At 37.5% G+C, this 23519-nt stretch overlaps 1 protein-coding gene across 3 annotated transcripts in view; it reads right to left on the bottom strand.

The window, feature by feature from the left end:
• The window catches only part of LOC131435793 (four and a half LIM domains protein 2), a 412903-nt gene that overhangs the window by 200897 nt on the left and 188487 nt on the right, over positions 1-23519 (bottom strand). For all 3 annotated transcript variants that reach the window (XM_058603996.1, XM_058603995.1, XM_058603997.1), the window contains 3 exons: positions 19367-19538; positions 19108-19309; positions 18790-19034 (listed from right to left, as the gene is read on the bottom strand). In XM_058603996.1, coding sequence (XP_058459979.1) covers positions 18790-19034; positions 19108-19309; positions 19367-19538 — 619 coding nt within the window. The remainder of the gene's footprint in view (positions 1-18789; positions 19035-19107; positions 19310-19366; positions 19539-23519) is intronic.

Here is a 23519-nt window from a genome sequence, read left to right as displayed (position 1 = left end):
CAAAACAGTTCGCATCTCCCACGCATCATTTACCATGCCGATTATTCGCTTCCTAGCTAGTGTATTATGGTACAAACAAACACCGAAATGGATCATTCAGTAAAAACCATTCAAGCGAAGAGGTTGTGTTTCGATTGTACTGGCTCGTGAGTTAACGGCTGCTACCGAGACAATTCTAAGCTTCAGGTAGTTAAACTGCCCATAGCAAACGCAATATTCGGGGCGTTTCCCGACTGGAAAGCTAGCAACGAAGGCCATCCCGTTCATACGCACAGAGGTGTAGAGACACAGAGGTGCGAGAGCATAGAAGTGACGAGTCACAGAGGTGCCATCGCATAAAGGTGCGAAGACGAAGGGGTGCAAAGGCACAGAGGTGCTAAAGCAACCCAGTGCTGATCTACCAGGTACCAGAATTTGTACGCTGCGTAGGATCAAAAGAGACGGCATATATCGCGAGGTGCTACACTGCAAGCATCGCATTTGATCGCCACCAAGAGCAAAAGCACTGTACCTGGGGTCAGGTACAGCAAGTGCAGTGGTGTTCACAACGACGGCAGAGCAACTGAGATAGCAGTAAACGACAGAAGACTGCCAATTGGAAACAGCAAAAGACTGCCAATTGGAAATCGTTGGAAGAGCTTCACGTCGTTCTTCACGATAAAGGAACAGAGACATCAGCTACAAGGTAGATTTAATTTAATTTATTTTTTATTTCTTATATCTGAAATTTTACTAAACATAAGTTTTTATTTTGGTATTATTAATTTACAAAAAAAATTTAATGTAATGGATGATCTCATGGAAGATCACCCGAATCCGATTCCGGATACTAGTAAAAGTTTAAATACTCCGAGGGCTAAACATTATCCACAGGGTACCACTGGGCCATGGATAGTCTATCTTCGAAAAAAAGAAAAGATTTTAAACTTGATGCAAATTACAAAGGATTTGACATCACATTTCTCTGAAGTTAAAGAAATCTGTAAGGTTAATAGAGATAAAATTCGAGTTGTAGTTAACGACTTGAAACAGGCAAACGATATTGTAACCTGTAAATTATTTGCTATTGAATATCGAGTTTACATTCCATCGAAGGAGGTAGAAATTGACGGTGTTGTGACTGAAGCAAGTCTGACAGCAGATGATTTACTTAAAAATGGAGTTGGCCGTTTTAAAAACTCCATGCTTGAGGGAGTTAAGATACTCGAGTGCAAACAATTGTACTCAGCATCTATTGTCGATGGAAAAAAGTCTTATCGTCCCTCAGATTCGTTTCGCGTAACATTTGCCGGATCTGCATTGCCTAGCCATGTCTATATCGATAAAATTCGTCTTCCTGTTCGGCTTTTCGTACCGCATGTTATGAATTGCACGAACTGTAAAAAATTCGGACATACAGCTACTTACTGTAGTAATAAGTCCAAATGTATCAAATGTCAAGGGCCTCATAAGGATAATCTTTGCGATAAAGATGTTGAAAAATGTGTTTATTGTGGGGAAAGCCCTCATGATGATCTTTCAGTGTGCGCTGCATTTAAGCTGCGTAAAGACAAAATGAAGCTTTCTTTAAAAGCACGGTCTAAGCGCACATATGCAGAAATGCTCAAAACGGTCATACATGTCTCCCCTTTGGAAACCGAAAACGGTTTTTCAAATCTTGCGGAGCCAGAGGAATCTGACTCTGACGGAAATAGTGAAGATACCTCGTTTGTCACTCCTCAAGGGTCTGTTAAGAGGAGATTAACAAACCACAAAATACCAAAAAAGACACCTAAAATTATACCTTCAAAAAAAGATCCCCGTGTTAAAGCTAAAAAGCCAAATTTAAAACCAAAAACTGTGCCTCCTGGTTTGTCAAATTCACAAACCAATCCAGGAACTAGCTCAAGAAAAGACAATAATCCAGTGGGCTCCATTTCACATTCACCAACAGGATTACTGAAATTTTCGGAAATTGTAGAATGGATTTTCGCTGCATTCAATATTTCTGAACCTCTAAAGACCATCATAACAGCATTCCTTCCAATAGCTAGAACTTTTTTGAAACAGTTATCAGCTCAATGGCCAGCTCTTTCAGGTTTTGTATCATTTGATGGATAATTTATCATCCGCCGCAAATGATTCAATCACTGTCCTGCAGTGGAATTGTCGAAGCATCATGCCAAAACTTGATTCATTTAAAGTTTTGTTGCATAGTCAAAAATGTGATGTATTTGCTTTGTGCGAAACATGGCTTACATCAAACATAGCCTTAAATTTTAATGACTTTAACATTATACGTCTCGACAGAGACTCCCCGTATGGTGGAGTGCTTTTAGGAATTAAGAAATGTTATTCCTTTTATAGATTAAACATTCCTTCGACTTCTAGTATAGAAGTTGTTGCTTGTCAAATAAACATTAAAGGAAAGGACATTTGCATTGCTTCGGTATATATTCCTCCAAGAGCTCAAGTTGGACAACGACAGCTTAATGAAATTGTCGAAGCCCTTCCTGCTCCACGTTTGATTTTAGGAGATTTCAATTCGCACGGAATGATGTGGGGTTCCGTTTACAATGATAGCAGATCATCTCTAATATATAATATTTGCGACAATTTTAGCATGACGGTACTAAATATGGGTAGCATGACACGGATCCCAAGACCTCCTGCACGTCCAAGTGCATTAGATTTATCTCTTTGTTCGACTTCAATTCGACTAGATTGCACCTGGAAAGTATTTCCTGATTTACATGGTAGCGATCATTTACCAATCATCATCTCAATTAGCAGTAACAAAGGCATTGCTAATTCAGTTAATATTCCATATGATTTGACAAAAAATATTGACTGGATTAAATACCAAAGTAATATTTCAAGTGTCTTAACTTCAATGGAAGAGCTTCCCCCACTTGAAGAATATGACTTCCTCGTTTGTTCGATTCTGGAGGCCGCAGAACAAGCCCAAACCAAACGATTTCTTGGTCCATCGTCTAACAGAAGACCTCCAAATCCTTGGTGGGACAAAGAGTGCTCAGATGCTAAACACGCGAAACAAAATGCTTTCAAGACGTTTTTAAAACGAGGAGGAGGAACTCCTCAGAATTTTGAAAAATTCTTGGTTTTAGAAACCAAGTACAAGAACATACTTCGGGTTAAGAAATGCAGCTATTGGAGACATTTTGTGGAAGGTTTGTCAAGAGAAACCTCAATGAGCACTCTTTGGAATACGGCCAGACGAATGAGGAATCGTAACGTAGGAAATGAGAGTGAGGAGTACTCGAATCGATGGATATTTGATTTTGCGAGGAAAGTTTGTCCAGATTCCGTTCCTACGCATAGCATTGTTAGGGAGTCTTCTTCAAATGATGATTCCATTGATAGCCCCTTTTCAATGATGGAATTTTCCATAGCACTCATGTCTTGTAACAATAACGCTCCTGGATTGGACAGAATTAAATTCAACTTGGTGAAGAATCTGCCCGACCTCGCAAAAAGACGTTTGTTGGAATTGTTCAACAAGTTTCTTGAGCAAAATATTGTTCCACCTGACTGGAGACAAGTGAAAGTTATCGCCATTCAAAAGCCGGGGAAACCAGCTTCCAATCACAACTCATATAGACCCATTGCGATGTTGTCCTGCATCAGAAAATTGTTCGAAAAAATTATTCTACGACGTCTCGACACTTGGGTCGAGACGAACGGTTTGTTGTCAGATACTCAGTTTGGCTTCCGTAGAAATAAAGGGACGAATGATTGCCTTGCATTACTTTCGTCTGACATCCAAATTGCCTTCGCTCAAAAGCAACAAATGGCATCTGTATTTTTAGACATTAAAGGAGCATTTGATTCAGTTTCCATTGATGTTCTTTCAGACAAGCTCCACCAACATGGACTCCCAGCGGTTATAAATAATTATTTGCACAACCTTTTGTCAGAGAAACGCATGCATTTTTCACATGGCGATTTGGCAACAATCAGAATTAGCTACATGGGTCTCCCGCAAGGCTCATGCCTCAGTCCGCTCCTCTATAATTTTTACGTGAATGACATTGACAGCTGTCTAGTAACCCCATGTACACTAAGACAATTGGCAGATGATGGCGTGGTTTCAGTTACTGGATCCAAAGCTATTGATCTGCAAAAACCATTGCAAGATACCTTAGATAAATTGTCCGTTTGGGCTGTTCATCTTGGTATCGAATTCTCTGCGGAGAAAACAGAGCTGGTCGTCTTTTCAAAAAAGCATGATCCCGCGCAACTTCAGCTTCATATGATGGGAAGAATAATCGAACAGGTTTTGACTTTCAAATACCTCGGGGTGTGGTTTGATTCCAAATGCACGTGGGGAGGTCACATTAGGTATCTGATAACGAAATGCCAACAAAGAGTAAATTTTCTTCGAACAATAACAGGGTCTTGGTGGGGTGCTCATCCGCAAGATCTAATAAAATTGTATCAGACAACGATACTTTCAGTGATGGAATATGGATGCGTTTGTTTTCGTTCCGCTGCAAATTCTCATATTATCAAACTTGAGCGAATTCAGTACCGTTGTTTGCGAATTGCTTTAGGCTGCATGCATTCGACACATACAATGAGTCTTGAAGTTCTGGCGGGAGTTCTTCCATTAAAAGATCGATTTTGGGAGCTTTCATCACGCCTGCTAATAAGATGTGATGTGCTGAATCCCATGGTAATTAATAATTTCGAACGACTAGTCGAGCTTCGATCTCAAACAAAATTCATGACAGTATATTTTAACCATATGTCACAGGAAATCAACCCTTCAAGATATATTCCTATCCGTGTCAGCCTCCTAAATGTACCTGACTCAACTTTATTTTTCGACACATCCATGCAGCGCGAAGTGCGTGGAATCCCGGACCACCTACGCTCTATGGAAATCCCAAAAATATTTTCAAGTAAGTTCAGGCATATTAACTCTGAGAAAATGTTTTACACGGACGGATCGCGAATGGAAGAAGCGACAGGGTTTGGTATGTTCAACAATAATGTTTCGGCCTCATTCAAGCTTCAAGAACCTGCATCTGTTTATATAGCAGAGTTAGCAGCAGTTCATTATAGCTTGAATGTAATCGTCACATTATCTCCAAACCATTATTTCCTCTTCACAGATAGTCTGAGTGCAATTGAAGCCATTCGCTCAAACGCTGCTGGCAAAAATGAACCGTTTTTCTTGGGTAAAATAAAACAGTGTCTGAACGACATATTGAATAATAATTATCTAATCACAATAGTTTGGGTTCCGGCTCATTGCTCCATTCCAGGCAATGAAAGAGCCGATATTTTAGCCAAACGTGGTGCTATTGAGGGTGAAATTTATGAGAGACCGATTGCTTTCAACGAATTCTATAGCGCGTCTCGCCAAAGAACACTTGCCAGCTGGCAAGCTTCTTGGGATAAAGATGATCTGGGTCGGTGGATGCACTCAATTATTCCTAAAATATCGACAAAGGCATGGTTCAGGGGACTGGATGTGAGTAGAGATTTCATTCGTGTGATGTCCAGACTCATGTCCAATCACTACACGTTAGATGCACATCTCCTTCGAATTGGACTTTCCGAGACTAATCATTGTGCTTGCGGCGAAGGTTACCGCGATATTGACCATGTTGTTTGGACATGCGTGGAGTTTCGTGATGTCAGATCTCAACTAATAAATTCCTTGCGTACCCAAGGTAGACTATCCAATGTCCCAGTTCGCGACATTCTTGCTTGTCGTGACCTTCCATACATGAAACTTCTTTATCATTTCATTAAATCCATTGGAGTTCCAATTTAAATTTTATTTTATGTTAAACTGTTTTCTCTTCCATGAGTTCAACCAATAGCCAACTATAGGATATTGAATATAAGTGGTGAACTGATACAAACAATCCTGAAATAGTTATAAGATCATGTACAAAATAAATGTATTTTATTTAATGTAATTAAAATAGCAACTCGCTTGATAAAAACAGTGTTTAGATTAACTAATGAGTACCAACATACTAATATGATATTCGAAATGTATTAGGTTTAAACTACTATGTATTGTGGATGCCACGGCGAAGAAAAACTTATGTATATTGCCTATGAAATAAACGTATTTATGGAAAAAAAAAAAAAAAAAAACACCGAAAAATATAGTAAAATTAGCATTCCAGTTTCCAGCAACAGATATTAGTATTACCATTTGTGTACGAATTGATATGTCTGAATGTTACATAACTCACTTTAGATTTGATTTTTTTCTGAAAATAAAATTGCTACCGAGCGATAGATGCATCTGATGAAAGCGCCCTATCATTTGAAGGAATCGTCAATCGAAGCAAGTCTCATTAAAATATTATTTACATTTGACACAAATTTGGGCTCATTTTTCACACAAATTTATTCAGATTGATTCTGTTAGTTTACAAAAGCACGCTTCAGCGTTTATGTCACGTATTCGGAAACATTTTTCAAATTATATCTCTTAAACATGAAATGTCCGCCATATTATTTTGGAAATCGATTATCAGCCCAATTTTAGTCTCGAAGGAACCCAAAATTATTGCTATCGGAGTTTTGACGTTTACTTCACTTATGCCATTATATCACCGCAACCATAAGTGACATCCATTTGAACCTGTTTAATGAACCAATAGTAGTTTCCGAACTAGCTACTAACTTTGCTGAAATCGGTTCAGCATTCCTCGAGAAAATTGAGTGGTAAGACATAAAGCGCGTTTTGTCGGTTACGTCACTTATACCATTATATCACCGGAATCAAAAGTCACAACCATTTGATCTTCAAACTCAATAGTAAGGAATGTATCGAAAAGTAGTTAGCAACATTGGTTATTGAATAAAACAGAGAAACAAAAACATATTTTGACATCAGTTTTCGATATATTGTAGAAAAAATACATTTTTATGCATTTCACTGATTATATTGAAGGAAATCCTAGTTGTTGTGAAACGCTCGCACTTTGGACTTGACATTCTTCATTAAATTCTGCACAGTTATTTTTGTGATTTTCCTGGTGGCAGCTGTTCAGTTTTTTTTTTTTTTTGAACTCCTGCATGTTTTGGGACACTGTACCTTCCTTCCGAAAGTGCCGCTTGACAATTGCCCAATACCTTTCAATTGGCCGAAGATCCGGCCAGTTCAGTGGGTTGATGTCCTTTTCCACGAATTGTACATTATTTTTTGACAACCACTGTAGAACGGAGTTGGCTTAGTGGGCTGAAGCCAAAACCGGCCAGAAGAGAGGAGGAGCCTTATGCTTTCTGTACAGTGGCAGCATTCTTTTCTTCAAACATTCTTCCTCGTACACCTTGGCGTTAATTGTGCTCTTCGTGAAGAAAATCGACGACCGCAAACCACAGGTACAAATTACTTGCCAGACCAACACCTTCTGCCCAAACTTTTCCATCGCCACCGTGGTGTCAGCGTCGTCCAGGTCCTGGTACACCGATTTCGTATAATATTGCGGTCCGGGCAGCGCTCAAGAGTCTTCCTTGGCGTAGGGATTCTGTAGAATTCGGTTATACAGTTTTCACGCTCTTGTTTTGGCCTGAACTTGCTGTATCAGGGACTTTTTCGGCACCTTCTGTTTCTTGTACGTTTTCGGGGAGTTCCGAACTTTGATCCGTTGAATCATCCAGATGCTGGTGTTGAATTGCTTGGCCAAATCCCGCGTCGACGCCGATGGGTTTTCCTGATGTACTCAACCACTTTTAAGTCCCGGCCGGGCTGGCTTTTCCTACCGGATCGGGGCAAATCCTTCATGGAAAGGGTCTTACCGAACTTCTCGATAATATTTTTGACACTGGTGTGGTGCACTTTCACCCGTTTTGCAATTTCGTTGTACGTGACACCACTTTCTGAGCACCAAGTGTGCAGAATTTTCTTTCGCGTTTCCGGATCAATTCGACTCATCATTAAAACGATAAACCGTACCGAAATCAATCGATTCCTCAGCTGTTATTGACAAGAAGAGTTTGAAAATGAATCACACAGAGAAATAATTTAAAAATTTCCAAGCAGTTTTTATTCTATTTTGTAGTGCCATTCAAATTTCGAGTTTGATTGGACATTTTTGTTATAAATTGAACAACTAAATCTAATGTAATGCGTGCACAAATATAAAGTATATTAGAGTGACCAAAATACCTTCGTTATCCTAGTTAGTGCTTGTTTTACTAGACGTGTCGTTAGCCCACTGCACTCAATTGCTCAAATAATATTGTGTTTTTCAATGTGTTTGTTTTGCTTTGTGCGATGGTTCGTTCAATTCATGCACTTGAGATTGTTCTCGCCTTTTTTGGCACTGAATTTCACCCACCGAACATATTTTTCCTCGAAAAGGAAATAAATAATCAAAGTATTCAATATAGGGGCTTCTCAAGTAAAGGTAAAATAATACATATTAGGTGTACAATTTTGCTTCCGCCGTTTTTTTTCCAAAATATAAAGCTCTATTGCGAAAAAATGCTTACAGATGTATTATTCAAAGTATTGTCCGTCGCTAGCGACAACTTTCTCCCATCTTTCCGGAAATTTTCGGATCCCGGCTCGAAAAAAGGAGTCCTTTTTTTGACGCTATCCATGAAGCAATCCATTTTTCCGTTTGCCATCGAACGGAATAGGTGGAAGTCAGAAGGGGCGACATCTGGGGAATACGGCGGGTGGGGCAAGACTTCCCATTTCAGCGTTTCCAGGTACTTTTTGACCACTTTTGCGACGTGAGGCCGAGCATTGTCGTGTTGGAGGATGACTTTGCAATGTCGCTCTTGATACTGTGGCCGCTTTTTTTTTTAGCGCGCGACTAAGGCGCATCAGTTGAGTTCGGTAGCGATCTCCTGTGATGGTTTCACCCGGTTTTAAGAGCTCGTAGTAAATTGTTATTCATCTTTGAAGGTTTTTTCTCTTCCACCACCACGTTTGTCTTCGACATCGAAATCACCATTTTTAAAACGTTGAAACCACTCCCGACACGTTCTTTTACTCAGAGCAGCATCACCGTAAGTTTATGAAATCATTCGATGCGCTTCAGTTGCATTTTTTTTCGAATTGTAACAGAAAAGTAAAACTTCCCGCAAATGGCGAGAATTGGGCACATAGACAGACATTTTCGAACGTGAATAATACGAAAACAAGAACAACTGTTACTGAAACGGCGATGACAATTCGTTAGGCACTGTACACACTCACTTTAAAGGCATTATCATCTATGTATTTTGACCAACCTCAGCCGGTACAGCCACCTATCGGGAAACGGCGGAAGCAAAGTTGTACACCTGATATTTTATAATGTTAGTGTTAAAAACTGTACACCTTTTAAAGATCTCATTCGAATTATTATTCAAATTGGAATTTACGTATACGTTCTACTAAAAGCTTTCTGCGACCATTTATTACACATTCATTTGCGTCACATTAAACTTTCTATCCTTTTTTTTCGGTACAGAAAACGCCAACGAAGTTCATCTCTAATTGAATCCCTTTCCAGCCAATAAAACAAACGCATAAGAAAACATCCGACCGAATCGTTTGAGCAGCTTAATTTAACAGCCTTTTAATGATGCCCTTTAAAAACTTTATTGCCCTTCCACCCCAACCTCTTCAGGGGACGCAGTTGACCGTGGCAACAAAAAAGCTCCCCTTTTCTTCCTAAACGAACTCCATTAGCCGCCCCTTTGGTCGCATTTATTTGCCTTTCTTCCGTCGTTTTTTTTTTCGCCATTCTCTCCTCCCGACAACGGCCGTGGCCACGTGGTATCAATTATCGTCGTTATCATCTTAGTTTCCACTCCCATCACCATAATTGTATGTACACACCCAGGTTTTCGATTCGCTTCCGTTGGTGTGCCGTGCGATGGAGGCGTCATCCCTTTTGCTTCCCACTCCCACCAACGATCCATTTGCCCAGTGTGACTTACGGTACTGACTGCTCTGTCCATCCGAAGTCCAGCACCTGCTGATCAACATTATTTTATCATTAGGATCGCAAATAATCAGTTGTACGCTTCCCTGACTTTTTGCATTTTTTCACGCCTCGCTAACTCCGGAAAGCACAGTGATCTGCAGGAAGAATTTTCACTGGGTGTGAAAGTTCACAAACCGGGCCCCCTCCCCGGTGGTAGAAGCCAATTCGACTGCCCAACTGACTGACTGACTGGAGTCACACCCTGCATGGCGGGTTAGCAACCTGCTTCGTGGTGATTTTTTCTGCCTTGTTTCAGTGATTTACTTTTCTTCCGGTCTTTCCTCCATCAGCACAGATGTGGTTTATTTCTTGCTCGGAAAAAGAGTGGGGAACATGTGTTGGGAGACGGGGTGGAATTCGGAGATATCGGCTTTTCGCAAAATCTTAGCCTTAGCTCTTAGTATTGTTTGTCACGAAAACTTGGTTTTCTATCGGCAGTTGCAAATATCTTGTCAGATCATAAGCTTTCTTGCAAATTTATCGACAAGAAAGAATTTGAACTAACTTCCTAGGGACATTCTCTCGACCAATTACTGTATAGGGCTTTTGTCCGGGAAGCTTTTCATAATCCATTATAACGTACGTTTCGTTGTCCTTTTCGTAAGAACCTCATTCTACAACTTTGGGACACGTCTTTTAACCACTAGAATCTTTTTCAGTGTCCTGTTTGGTTGCTTACTGGTATCAAAAGAGCGAAATACTTCTTGTAGACGAATTCTACTGACGGTGTTTTGGCTGGCGTTGAATTTCTGGGCAAAAGTCTTGGATTTGCTCTAATTGTTCTAAACACCTTCAAATTTCTTAGTTCTGCTACGACACTCGCTATGATCCTACAGATCGGTGGTATGTCATTGCCATGAATTTTAGTCACAGTCGAATAAACAATTGTTTTAAATTAATTCAGTCCATTTTTTTTTAATCAAAAATGCATTTTTCTCAAAGTAGAAAAAATTTAAAGATTAAACAAAGTATCATCCATCGCTAGGTACTACTTTTTCCATGCCAGCCATTCTTCTCGTAATGTACGGCTCAAACGCATCAATTGCAGCCTATACCAATCGCCCGTTATTTGGCCTGGTTGTAGTAGCTGATAGTACATTACACCCTTTTGGTCCCATCAGATGCACAATACGGCCTTCGAACCATAAATATGAATACTTTTTCTTCTTGGGGTTATCACGGAATATTCAATTCTCATCCCCAGTAATAATTCGATGTAAAAAACTCTTTCTTTGTTGCCTTTGAATCAGCTGCTCGCAAGTGAAAAATCGTCTTTCAAAGTCTCTCGGTTTCAGTTCATAAGGCACCCAACTGCCTTGCTTTTGAACCATTCCCATGGATTTTAATCGTACAGAAACTGCTTATTGAGTCACTTTCAATAATTCTGCAAGCTCCTCTTATCCTATATTATCCTAAAAAAAACGACGCAATATAATCTGAGTATTAAGGTGAAATGTAGCGGAATGCGAAAATTGCGTTTTTGATCAATTATTCAAAAACTAGACCGATTTTCGAAAAACCAGAAACACTTAAGTTTCCGAAATCAAATTTATCATAACTAAGTATTCTTAAAATTTTGAAATTTTGCTTTGCCGATCCGTAATTGGTTTTTGAAATGTATAAACGGTTACTGTTCCGTCCCACGGGGATGATTTTAGAACTGGAAAGTAGTGTTTGTAGTAGAATTTCACAAAGAATCTGAAAATGCAACTCAAAATTACAAAATATTAACTAAAACAACCGAAATTTGAAAAAGTTTACATAGACTTTTCCGCATTTTTTTTATTGCTTGCGCGCTGCTGTTTCGTATTGAGGTGGTGTGAGAAATGCACGGTGGACTCGGTGGCATTATATCGTGAGCAAAAATTACATATAAAATAATGACGCGAATTTATGCACCATTGGGGTTTGTGTTGAAATAAAAACTAGTTGATTACAATAAAATGGGTATTGTAAGAAATCGTAACTGTAACTGTAACTAATTTATAATGCTAATAATGTCCAAGTCTGTTGAGTTCAATGCATTGATGTTACTGAAGCAATAAAACTTGGCTGTGTAATATCGTATAATAGGTATTATTTTAGATTGTAGCAATTTTTATAGCAAAACTAGAACATCATAATTGACAAGCTACTGAATGAAATGAATACAAGCCAAGTATTATCGTTCATTAACCTGTGATACAAACAATGTGATAAAAATTGAGAGTCAGCTTCGAGCCAGTCAGCATGGAAAACTTATTGGAATTCACTGGTTTTTCAGTTATGAATACAATGAATCAACGGTTGTTTTTCCTTTCAAAATCGATTGAATAATAATGAACTACGAAATAACTTTATATTTAATTTCGTGCCCCAAATATGTGCTTGAGAAAAGATTCAGTAAATAATTTTAACTGCATGGTAAGATGAACTCATGCGAGTCAAGTAAATACTTTTACGTAAATTCTATCTCATCGGCGGGAAGGGCCTGGTGAACTACTGGCAAAGATATCGAACATACTTGAATGTTCTCTTGTCTTAAATCGTTCTTTTGAAGAAGAATCCATGCTTGCTACTAAACTCAAGCATATACATGGTTAGCAAGTTATTCAATACATATAAATATTACCTCATGTTAGTCATTCATAATTACTCATGATTTATAGCTCTAGTGTAAGAGTAATCAATAACAATAACGATTGAATTAGCATATATTCAAAGTGTGAAGAATTCAAAAATCCATTACGTCCAGTCTTTTTTACAAGCCAATATAACGAGAGGTAAGTCCACTGCGCTCAATCACTGAAAAAAGTTCTTGTTTCTATGTGTCCGCTTTTCTTGGTATGCTTTGTGCGACGATTCGTTCAACTGAAGCGGATAAAATTTTGCGCGCATTTTATGATTTCACCTTAATGACTGATGTCTAACCTTTTGAAATTATCGACATCATTACTATTCAATATTATAATATTCAACAGTCAGAGCCATCTTTTGAAAATGAGCCGAACTAATTTGTACTCTCAATATCTCTTAGTTGATAAATGGGTTTTATTCTGTACTCCAGCAGTGCCGATGAAAGCTTAAAAGTAAAAAGAACGAAGAATAAGATTTAACTCTACGACGAAGCACGATCACACAAGTTGGAAAGCGTTTGCGACACACTGAGAAGTCTCCAGTGGGAAGTGCAGGACCATGCGGCTCATGCACGAGACATGGCCCCATCCGACTACCATCTCTTTGCTTCTTGGGCCACGCACTTTCTGAGCAGCGCCTGTATTCTTGCGAAAATGGTTCACCCAGTGGTTCGGTTATCGCAGTCTTCAGTACTCAAATGGGCATTTTCAGGACTACTATGAATCAAACAATTACTTTCAAAATTCCAGAAGTAGAATACAGAATGAGTTCAGAAATCGAAACCCTACATTTTTACGCATAACTCGAATACACTGAAGTCCTTTCTTACGCGGAAGATACGAACCGCAAAAAAAAAACGCGTGACTTTGGGAATCCGTGTAAAAAACTGCAAAACTATAGAAATTGTTTTTTGTCGTGAATACGACCTACTTTACTACGGGGCGCCTTTTCAAAATTTACCCTCTGAGAGAGTGATAAGTTTTTGATCGTGAATATCTCTTGTTGTATCTAACGAATCAACATAATTTTTGCTACATGCCATCGGAAATTTTATGATAAAAATTTCAGTTGTGTGACATAATCTCAAATAATTCAAAATTAAACTTTTCTGAAATGTTTGGTATAAGCCAATATCAAAGAGGATAATTCATAAAGCGCGTTTGCTTTCTCGTATTTTTAAAGCTCATAGCTCAGTGATCTGTGAAAGGATTTATATAATCTAACTACCAATAGAATCGAAATTTTTCAACTTAAATGTGTATAGCAACAGCATTCAAATATTTCAATAGTACACAATTTCAAAAACCAGTCTCATTTGACCCATGTAAACACCAGCCAATCAGAACGCGTTCTGAGGAAGCGAACAAAATAGCTGCTGCTGTACAACAAATCGTTCGAGAAAAATGTTTCGAACAGTGCTTAATATCGTAGTGAGTTCCACAATTTGGTCCTTCTGAAAGACAGGAATGAATCCCGTATAGCATCCGGATAGTTTCTTTCAATGAAATGCAAATCCGAAATGAAATAATCGACTTTAAAATTCTATATGTTATGCTACTATTTTTATAGCCGTTAGGACCGTTCATTAGTGAAAAAGCTACAAACGAAATCACGTAAAAAGAAACCTCCTAACAACAATTGGATCAGTTTGGATTCTGTCGCCACTGCGAGCAGATGTATTGTGTGTCGTTTGCAAAGCTAGTTTCGCTTCCGACAAGAGCGATTACGTCACAGCTGCTGGTCATTTGTATTGGTGAAAAAGCAACGAAAAGGCGACAACGGTGGAGAGCATCATACAAAATCAGCCGTTCCAATGCCTCTAAAAGTTTTCTAAAGAACTATTAGGATTTCTTCTTCGCAAATCGAAGGTAAAAATCCTTAGTTTAGTGCAAATCTAGAACTGTTTGATTAGATTTGTGCATTTTTCGCTGTGTGAAATTCACAGTAAGCGAGATCAAGTGAAGCCTTTTTTGTTTTTGCGAAAAATGTGAAAAAGGAGAATGCTTGCATAATTCATACAATTAATTAACTAATTGATATTCGGAAGTGTTAAGGTACATGTCAGTTGTTTTCGTATTCACGACATCCAGTTATGTCTCTGAGCAGTCCCGTACCCAGGATTTCTTTTCGGGAGGGGCCCAAAGAATAAAAAATAATGTTACTGAAGATTGCTTATGTACCTAATTCTCGGTGTTCCTTTTACGGCTGTTTTTAACATACACTTTAAACTTCTGCACTGGAACTGATATTGTATTACATTTCATTACGATTATTGTCTTGTTATTTCTGTAACGCATGTCTGAGACATTCTAAATAATTATATGTTTTTGATTTCGGGAGGGGCCAGGGCCCCTTGGGCCCCCCTTTGGGTGCGTGACTGTCTCTGAGATTATACACACACCTTTTTTGTTGCTAAATTTCTTAAAAATTTCATGAAACATCGAGATCTTCGGACAACTTTGAAAATCCACATAAAAAAGCCGCAGGAAAAAACGCATTTTAAAAAAGACCTCAGTGCACAATCCAATTTAAGTCCCTCGATTATGTCTCTGAAATTACATGAAGCAAAGCCTTGGCATTACATTTCTTTTGTGGAATTTGACCTTCTGTTTCAACAGACTTTGCAGTAGAATTATAGGGTACAGAAACCTTTACATAGCTGGCACTACGATTCTTCCATAAGACTATGTGTGCAATTTCATAACAGTTCGATTCGTCAGAAAAAAAAGTGACAATCAGTTACTTTTGAATCTTCAAAACAATCGATAAAAACCATATTAATGAGTTAATTTATCATTGTTTTTCGATAAAAAAAATACTGTGCAAGAACAGCAATGACTTCAAAAGTGTTATCCGGACTCTGCTCCATCGAAAAGGCTCATTTGTTCTTGGATCGATGAATTTAACCGTTGTCCTACAGACACCGACGAAGGTGAACGTTTTGATCGTCCAATTGAGGTGATTACTTCAGAAAACAGAAAAAAAATTCACTAATTAGCTATATAAAATCGTAAATTGAAATTGCGTGAGATAGCTGAGGCCGTGAAGACATCAGAAGGCAATTATAATGTATGCAATTATGCATGAATTTTCAACCATGGGAAAGTTCCTTTCAAAGTAAGTGCCGCGTTTACTCGCAGTCGATCAAAAACAATAACGTATTGATGATTCAGAGCAGTGTTTGGCCATATTTACAAGTAATAAATCAGATTTTTGGCATTGATATGTGACAATGGTTGAAATAAGGATCCATCACTTCACTCCGGAATCAAAACGATCATTATTTGAATGAACTGCAGCCGGTGAATCACGTCAGAAGCGTCCAAAGGCACAACGGTCAGCTGGGAAGGTTATGACTTCAGTATTTTGGGATGCACATCAACTATCTTGAGAAATTCTCTGATTAGTATTCGCTATTTTTTTGCCAGGATAGTTGATAAAGATTCACCGGCTTTTTTAGATCATTTGAATGCAAAAATCAAGGAAAGACGACCTAAAATGTCGTAGAACAAATTACTGATTCACCAAGACAATGCACGGATTCACAAATCGATGGCAACACTTCGAATTGCTTTCTCATCCACCGTACAGTCCAGATCTGGCTCACAGTGACTACTAGCTAATCACTGTTCTAAAAAAAACTGCTCGTCCGTTAGAAATTCAACTCAAATGAAGAAGCGATTGCTGAATGTGAAACCTATTTCGAGGCAAAGGACAATTCCTTCTAACAAGCACGGTATCGAGAAGTTAAAGAAGCGTTGGAATGATTGTATTGCTCTTAAAGGAGATTAAATTGATGAGTAACATTGATTTATGGCAAGAAGGGTTTTTTGTTAGTTAGTCAGTGATGTGTTAGTTCTTTGAGATCTATTTTTAATTTAATAGAAGAACCGAAAGGTTTGAAAGATCTGTATCAGGTCTCCATGCTTTCTGTTCATTCAAACCGAGAAAATTTCAAGCACAGGAACAACAGACTGGCCTACTTCATGACCAAATTGTTTATTGTGACATAACCCCTGGAACAATTGTATCCCCAGCAAGCCGTTCTAGTTTTATTTATTCGAACAGTTCTTCTGTCAGATTTGAAAAATGGGTAAAACACTGCTGCAGCTGCCAGTTTTTCTTGTTTTACAACTGACATAAGTTATGCATCTAGAACTAGAACACTACTGAATATGTCTTTAATGGTCTGATATTAGCCAACTTATATTTTAAGAGAAAATTCAACAACTGAAAATTTCATTCGAGAGATGGATAATAAAGACTGTACCAGAAAGTATGGACGCAACCAAAAACCGCTGCCATTTCGCAATGGTTCAGAATCTGTCAATTTTTATGGCTGCGTCCTGTTGTTTACACTCATCTCTAACCACTTGTGCAGTTGTTTATTCGTTTTCATTAGTTTGTTTCGAAATGCGTGAACTTTCAGCAGGACAACGTCGGAAAATTGTGTACAAATGGTGCACAGAACGCGGACTGTCACTGAGAAAGATAGCAAAAAATAGAAGGAGTAAGTGAAAAAGCCGTGCGAAATGCAATCAGGAAGTTCGGTGAAGATAACACCTTTGAGGATAAACCGAAAACGGGTCGAAAAAAAGGTCCTGCTAACCCTCAGTTGGATAAACGTATACTGAAAGCGTTCGAGCAAAAGAAGGAAGTTTCAGTTCGGGATGTGGCCAAAAAAGTGGGCACTTCGAAGTCAAATGTTCTTCGTGCTAAAGAACGTTTGAATCTTCGAACCTATAAGAAGCAGAAACAACCAAAACGTAGTCCGAAACAAGAAGCATCGATCAGGCCGAGGGTTCGAAAGCTGTACAATACGATTCTTGCTGGAAATTTGAACTGCATAATCATGGACGACGAAACCTACGTGAAACTCGATTACAAATCCTTGCCGGGACCACAATATTATACGGTGCGAGAAGGGCAAGAGTTAAACCAGTCCAAGACATCGATTGAAGTCGAAAAATTTGGTAAGAAATCTATGGTCTGGCAAGCAATTTGTAGCTGCGGTAAGATTTCGAAACCCTTCATCACCACTGCTTCAATGAACAGCGAAATATACATCAAGGATTGTTTACAAAAGCGACTTCGAATCCACAAGGATCCTGTTGTCTTCTGGCTAGATCTTGCTTCTTGCCACTACTCGAAATCAACGGTAGAATGCTATACTACCAAAAATGTCACTTTCGTCCCAAAAAACATGAATCCACCAAATTGCCCACAACTTCGACCAATTGAGGAATTTTGGCAGCCGAAAGCATTCAACAGTTCGAAAAAGATTGGAAAAAAGTGTCAAAAATTGTCGCCAAGAAGTCTGTACGGAATTTAATGAGGAACGTTCGCAAGAAGGTGCTCCAGCTAGTCTACAATGGCTAAGTAGCAAATGTTGAGAATAATATTCTGTTGTTGTAGTCAGTATATCGAATAAAATTTGAATATCTGACACTTGTGAATTATTTACAGCGAAATAAAAGTGCGTCCATACTTTCTGGGACAGTCTTTAGAACTGAAACTGCAACAAACATATCCCCAGAAAACTGTTTTAGTTATATTTTTTCGAACAATTGTACTGTTAAATTAAAAACGAAAATGATTTGAGAACCAGTGACGATAGATTTCGACCAAAAACTTGCGCCATCTTACCATATTTGCGTATAAATAATTTTTCAAATGCTCGATGAACGACACAAACTGTTATACAGAAAGGTTGTTGTCTTAACTAATCAACCAGCATTCGCAAAACCACAGTCAATCTCTAGAGGACTAGCTTTTATTACACAAAGGCAGCCAATAATTGGAAAGCAGCACATCGCTTGCCTGATTTACTTGCCCTGGCTTTCAGCATTGGATGTTTCCGATGATGGTACACATAAATAAAGTGACATGTTTGCTTGTATGTCTAGCGCAAACAGAAACGGTGTCTACAATAGCGTGTTCCCTTATAATCATGATTTTATTGAACGATACACAATGCGTCCGGACAAGCAATAAATCAGTATATCGCATACTGTTTAATGGTTTCATGCCTGGCAGGATCTGAGCTCAAATCAATTAAACCCCATTCCGGTATTCGGCAATTTAATTGGTCGCATCCTAAGGCCGGGTCCGGGTCTTTGAACATGCTACTTTTATGGCTTTGTCCGGCATGAAATTGACTTGGGAGGACCGTTCGGTCTAGCCCAGGGAGATTGATTACATGAAATTGACTTACCTCATCGCAGGCGTTACAGCGTGGCTTCAGCAGTTCCGCGTAGTGCCGCTCGCAGTAGATTTGGTCGTCGTGCACACAGTAGGTTAGATCGACTAGCAACTCATCACAGGTTGTGCACTTGAAGCACCGTGGGTGCCACAGGATTTGATCCCGAAATTTCGGTGCCGTCACAGCCATTTCGCCTTGATTTAATGTTTCACCACATGCGGCACATTTGCACGGGGATGGGGTGTCTTTCACGTATCCTAGAAACAGTGAAAACGCAGAATAGATTTCTTAGAATGGAACACGTGGGATGGTAAGACTAAAAGCATTTACCGATATCCAATGCGATTTCGTTCCGTGCCGCCACAAAGTCCTCGTACGAGCTCCGATTCGCTTCTTCGACGTGCTTACAATAGGCTAGTGCTAAGTCTTGCTTTGGCAGTTGGTAGACCAGTTGCTTGTCCCGGAACCGTTCGCCCTGAGTGCCGATTTTAGGAACTTTTTCCGACGGAATCACATCGAAATATCGTTGGATCTGTGAAGAGTGAGAACATATTATTTCGTGGTCGGTTTCACGCAAGAATCTTCTTACCTTCGCTGATGTCAGTATTCCCGGTGGAACCCAGGTGTAACCCATTTGACGTGGATCCACACGGCTAGTATTACTGTCATGCTTGAATCCTAAGCGCTCACGCACTGAAGTTAACTGTTCGTGATAAACGGCGTGTGTTTCGCGGGGGCATTTGCATTCTTGGCAGGTTTTCCTGGAGCGGGAGAGTAAAAAATAAGAGAGAAATAGCGAATAAGTATTCAGTAGAACAGTTTGTCACTAGTGGCCGTTGGGTGGCGACGCAGTCGCTAAGTGGAGAAATGTAGCAGCCTGGTCGTTTTTAAAATGAAAATCGAAACTGAGCAAACAGCTGATTTGAGTCTCTCAATTTACTTATTCTACGAAGGTTTGCGGTTGGTTCGGTATTTCTCACACCGGCTAATTTATGTAGTTCCTTACAATTTCTTACTCGCGACTCTCTTGTTTTGCTTTACTGTACATCGTGGAATCGTATGCCGGTGATCGTAAAATTTAATTGAATTAGCTCATAATGAAGATAATTTGAGAGGATTCTTCCTCGAGCGAAAACAAAATCCCGACAGGCAGTGCTGCTGAGAACACAGCAGCCAGCAGTCTTTGCCAATGGACGAGCACTTAAATGCTGCCGATAGGATCGGTATTAAATTTTTCCCGTGTTCACTAGCAGGTTAAGATTTTACCCGCCCGCTGAGTGATTGTTTGCTGTCGGAAATACTTACACTCTTTGGTTGCGGTCACAATCGCTAATTGGTACTGACTTTTAAAGTACATCGTAAATTTTACCAGGATTGATGGCCGATAATAATGGAACGTGATTTGATGGCAAATCATTCCGGTCTGCTCTAATTAGTTTGAGGTGTTTTCTAAATAGAAATACTAACTTAGAAGATTTCGGTTACTTAAACATGTTTTCGTCAGTAAAAGTCGGAAAATTAAGACAGATCGATGTAATAGTTTGTAATAAATGCCGAAAATATATTTAAAAAAATCAAAAAATTCCTTAAATACCAATGTTATCAAAAATCACTATTATCATCAAAAATTAAAAAAAAAAAACACACAAAATACAACAAATACCAAAAGTGTTAAAAAATATTAAAAATATGAATAATATCAAAAATACTGGTTTTGGCATTTTTGGTAGGATTTTGTATTTTTGGTGATTTTGGTATTTTTGTTTTTTTTTTGTGTATTTATGGTATAGTTGGTATTTTAGGTGTTTGTGGTATTTTTAAAATTTCAGGTATTTGTGATTATTTTCAACACTTTTGGTCCCCCCCAAAATAATGTGCCTGGTTAGTCGATGCCTTTCACACAGCCCACCTGGGTTCGATTCCCAACCCCGCACATAGGGTCAGAAAGCTTTTCTGGACCGAAGAGGCGAATGATCTTAAGGTTAAAATCGCTATAATTGTGAAACAAAAACAAACATTTTTGGCGATTTTGGTAGCATCAGCATGTATGGTATTTTTGTTGTTTTAGGTATGTTTTGTAATTTTGTTTTTGGTTTTTGTTTTTTTTTACATTTTTGGTAATATAGCTATTAATGGTATTTTTTGTAATATAGGTATTTTGATGTTTATGGTATTTTCGGATTATTCAGGATTTATGTTTTTCTGTATTTGTGGTATTTAAGGCATTACTGTTATTTACGAAACTTTCGGTATTTTAGATATTTGTGATATGTTTCAGTATTTTTGATAATATCGATATTTTCGTTTTTGTTTGTATTTTGGCTATTTGTGGTGTTTTCAATATTTCTCAAAATTTTTGGTAATATTGGTACTTTAGTTAAATTTAGTTTTTTTTCAATTTTAGGTATTTTTGACGTTTTTCAACATTTATGGTATTTATGGTAATACTGGTATTTTTTTTAATTTAGTATTTTTGGTATTTTTTTGAATTTGTGGTATTTTTTGTACTTTTGGTATCATTGGTATTTTTGTTATTTTGGGTATTTGTAGTATGTTTCAGCATTTATGATAAAGTCGGAATTTTCTGTATTTTAGTTTCTTTAGTATTTTAATACACTGAGGTCTTTTTTAATGCGTTTTTTATGCAACTTTTTTTATGCGAAGTTTCAAATTTATGCGGTTTTTTTATTTGAATTTTCAGAGTTATGCGGTTTCCTTTCCGCGGTTTTTTTTTATGCGAAGTTTCAGAGTTATGCGCATAAAAAAAGACTTCAGTGTATACCATATATTTGGTATTTTTAGTATTTTTTGGTACTTAAGGAATTTTTGGGAATTTAGTTTTTTTTAGTATTTATGGTAAATTTGGCATGTTTGGTATTTTTGGAATTAGTGGTATCTTTTGTATTCAAGGATTTTTTTATTTTCCGGAAATATTGGTAAAAAGCAAAGTCCTGGCATTACATTCCTTTTGTGGAATTTGGCCTTTCTGTTTCAACAGACTTCGCAGCCGATTCTTAGTGTACAGAATCATTGCATGGCTAGTACTATGGATCCTACTGACACTAAGAATCCTTCCAGGTCGGGACTCGAACATACGACAACTGGCTTGTAAGACCAGCGCCCTATGCATTGAACCGCCAACCCAGGAGGAAATATTGGTACTTTTGGTATTTTCAGTATTTTAGGAATGCGTGGTATGATTGGTATTTTCGATAAGTATTTTGATGGTTTCGTTTTTTTTTGTATTTTGGGTAACTTTTTGTTTCTAAAGAATTTTAGATATTTCCGGAAATTTTGGTATTTTCGGCATTCTCAGTAATTTTGGCATTTGTGGTATTTATGATATTTTTTACATTTTTGTTGTTTTTGGTAATATTGATATTTTTGTTAAATTTGTATTATTGGTGTTTTGGATATTTTTTGCGTTTAATTTTTTTTTGTATTTTTGAATTGGTATTTTCAATATTGTTATTATTGATATATTTGATGTTTTTGATATTTTTGGTATTTTTGGTATTTTAGGTATTTTAGGTATTTTAGGTATTTTAGGTATTTTAGGTATTTTAGGTATTTTAGGTATTTTAGGTATTTTAGGTATTTTAGGTATTTTAGGTATTTTAGGTATTTTAGGTATTTTAGGTATTTTAGGTAATTTGAGTATTTTAGGTATTTTATGTATTTTAGTTGTTTTAGGTATTTTAGGTATTTTAGGTATTTTAGGTATTTTAGGTATTTTAGGTATTTTAGGTATTTTAGGTATTTTGAGTATTTTAGGTATTTTAGGTATTTTAGTTGTTTTAGGTATTTTAGGTATTTTGAGTATTTTAGATATTTTAGGTATATTAGGTATTTTAAGTATTTTAACTATTTTATGTATTTTAGGTATTTTATGGTATTTTTAATAATTTTGGTATTTTGATATTTCTGGTATTTTTGGATTATTTTCTATTTATGTTTTTTTTTGTATTTTTGGTATTTAAGTCATATCAGAAATTTTTGTTATTTCCTTTCGGTATTTCGGGTATTTGTTGTATGTTTTAGTATTTTTGATAATTTCAATATTTTCGTTTATCTTTTTTTGGCATTTTTGGAAGGGTAAAAGTGGTATTTTGACCCACTTTAGTATTGATATTATGTTGGTCCACTTTGTAAAAATATCCACCAAATGAACCATCTATGAAAAACCCTTTCGCAATTGATTAGCTTCAAATTGATGCAACATGGGTTGCTTAACATCGATTAAATCCATAAAGTTTGTTAGAGTGGACAAAATATATGAAGTGGCTAAAATACCTCTGTTACCATATTTGTGGTGTTTTTGACATTTCTCAACATTTTTGGCATTTTTGGTAATATTGGTGGTTTTGTTGAATTTAGTTTTTTTGTGTTTTAGGTGTTTTTATTGTAATAGTGGTATTTTTGCTAGTTTAGCATTTTTGGTATATTTGGTATTTAAGGCATTTCTGGAAATTTTTAATTTCCGGAAATTTTGGTATTTTCAGCATTTTTAGAATTTGTGGTGTTTTTGACATTTAAGTAATGTTTAATAATTTTTGATAATTTCGTTTTTCTGTATTTATAGTATAGGGGAAAATGGGGTAAAACGCACCCCCGAGGCACAATTCACCTTTTGCTTTTCTCAAAAGTTACCAATTTTTTTTGCTGAAATTTTAATGAAACTGAAAGTCCGCCATAACAACAGATTACTATAAAATTTTGGTAGCGATGGTTCAATCATATCT

The sequence above is a fragment of the Malaya genurostris genome, chromosome 3, assembly GCF_030247185.1.
Source record: "Malaya genurostris strain Urasoe2022 chromosome 3, Malgen_1.1, whole genome shotgun sequence".
NCBI classification, from domain to species: domain Eukaryota; kingdom Metazoa; phylum Arthropoda; class Insecta; order Diptera; family Culicidae; genus Malaya; species Malaya genurostris.
Note: the sequence above shows the minus strand (reverse complement) of the source record. Positions and strands in the feature narration are given on the sequence as shown.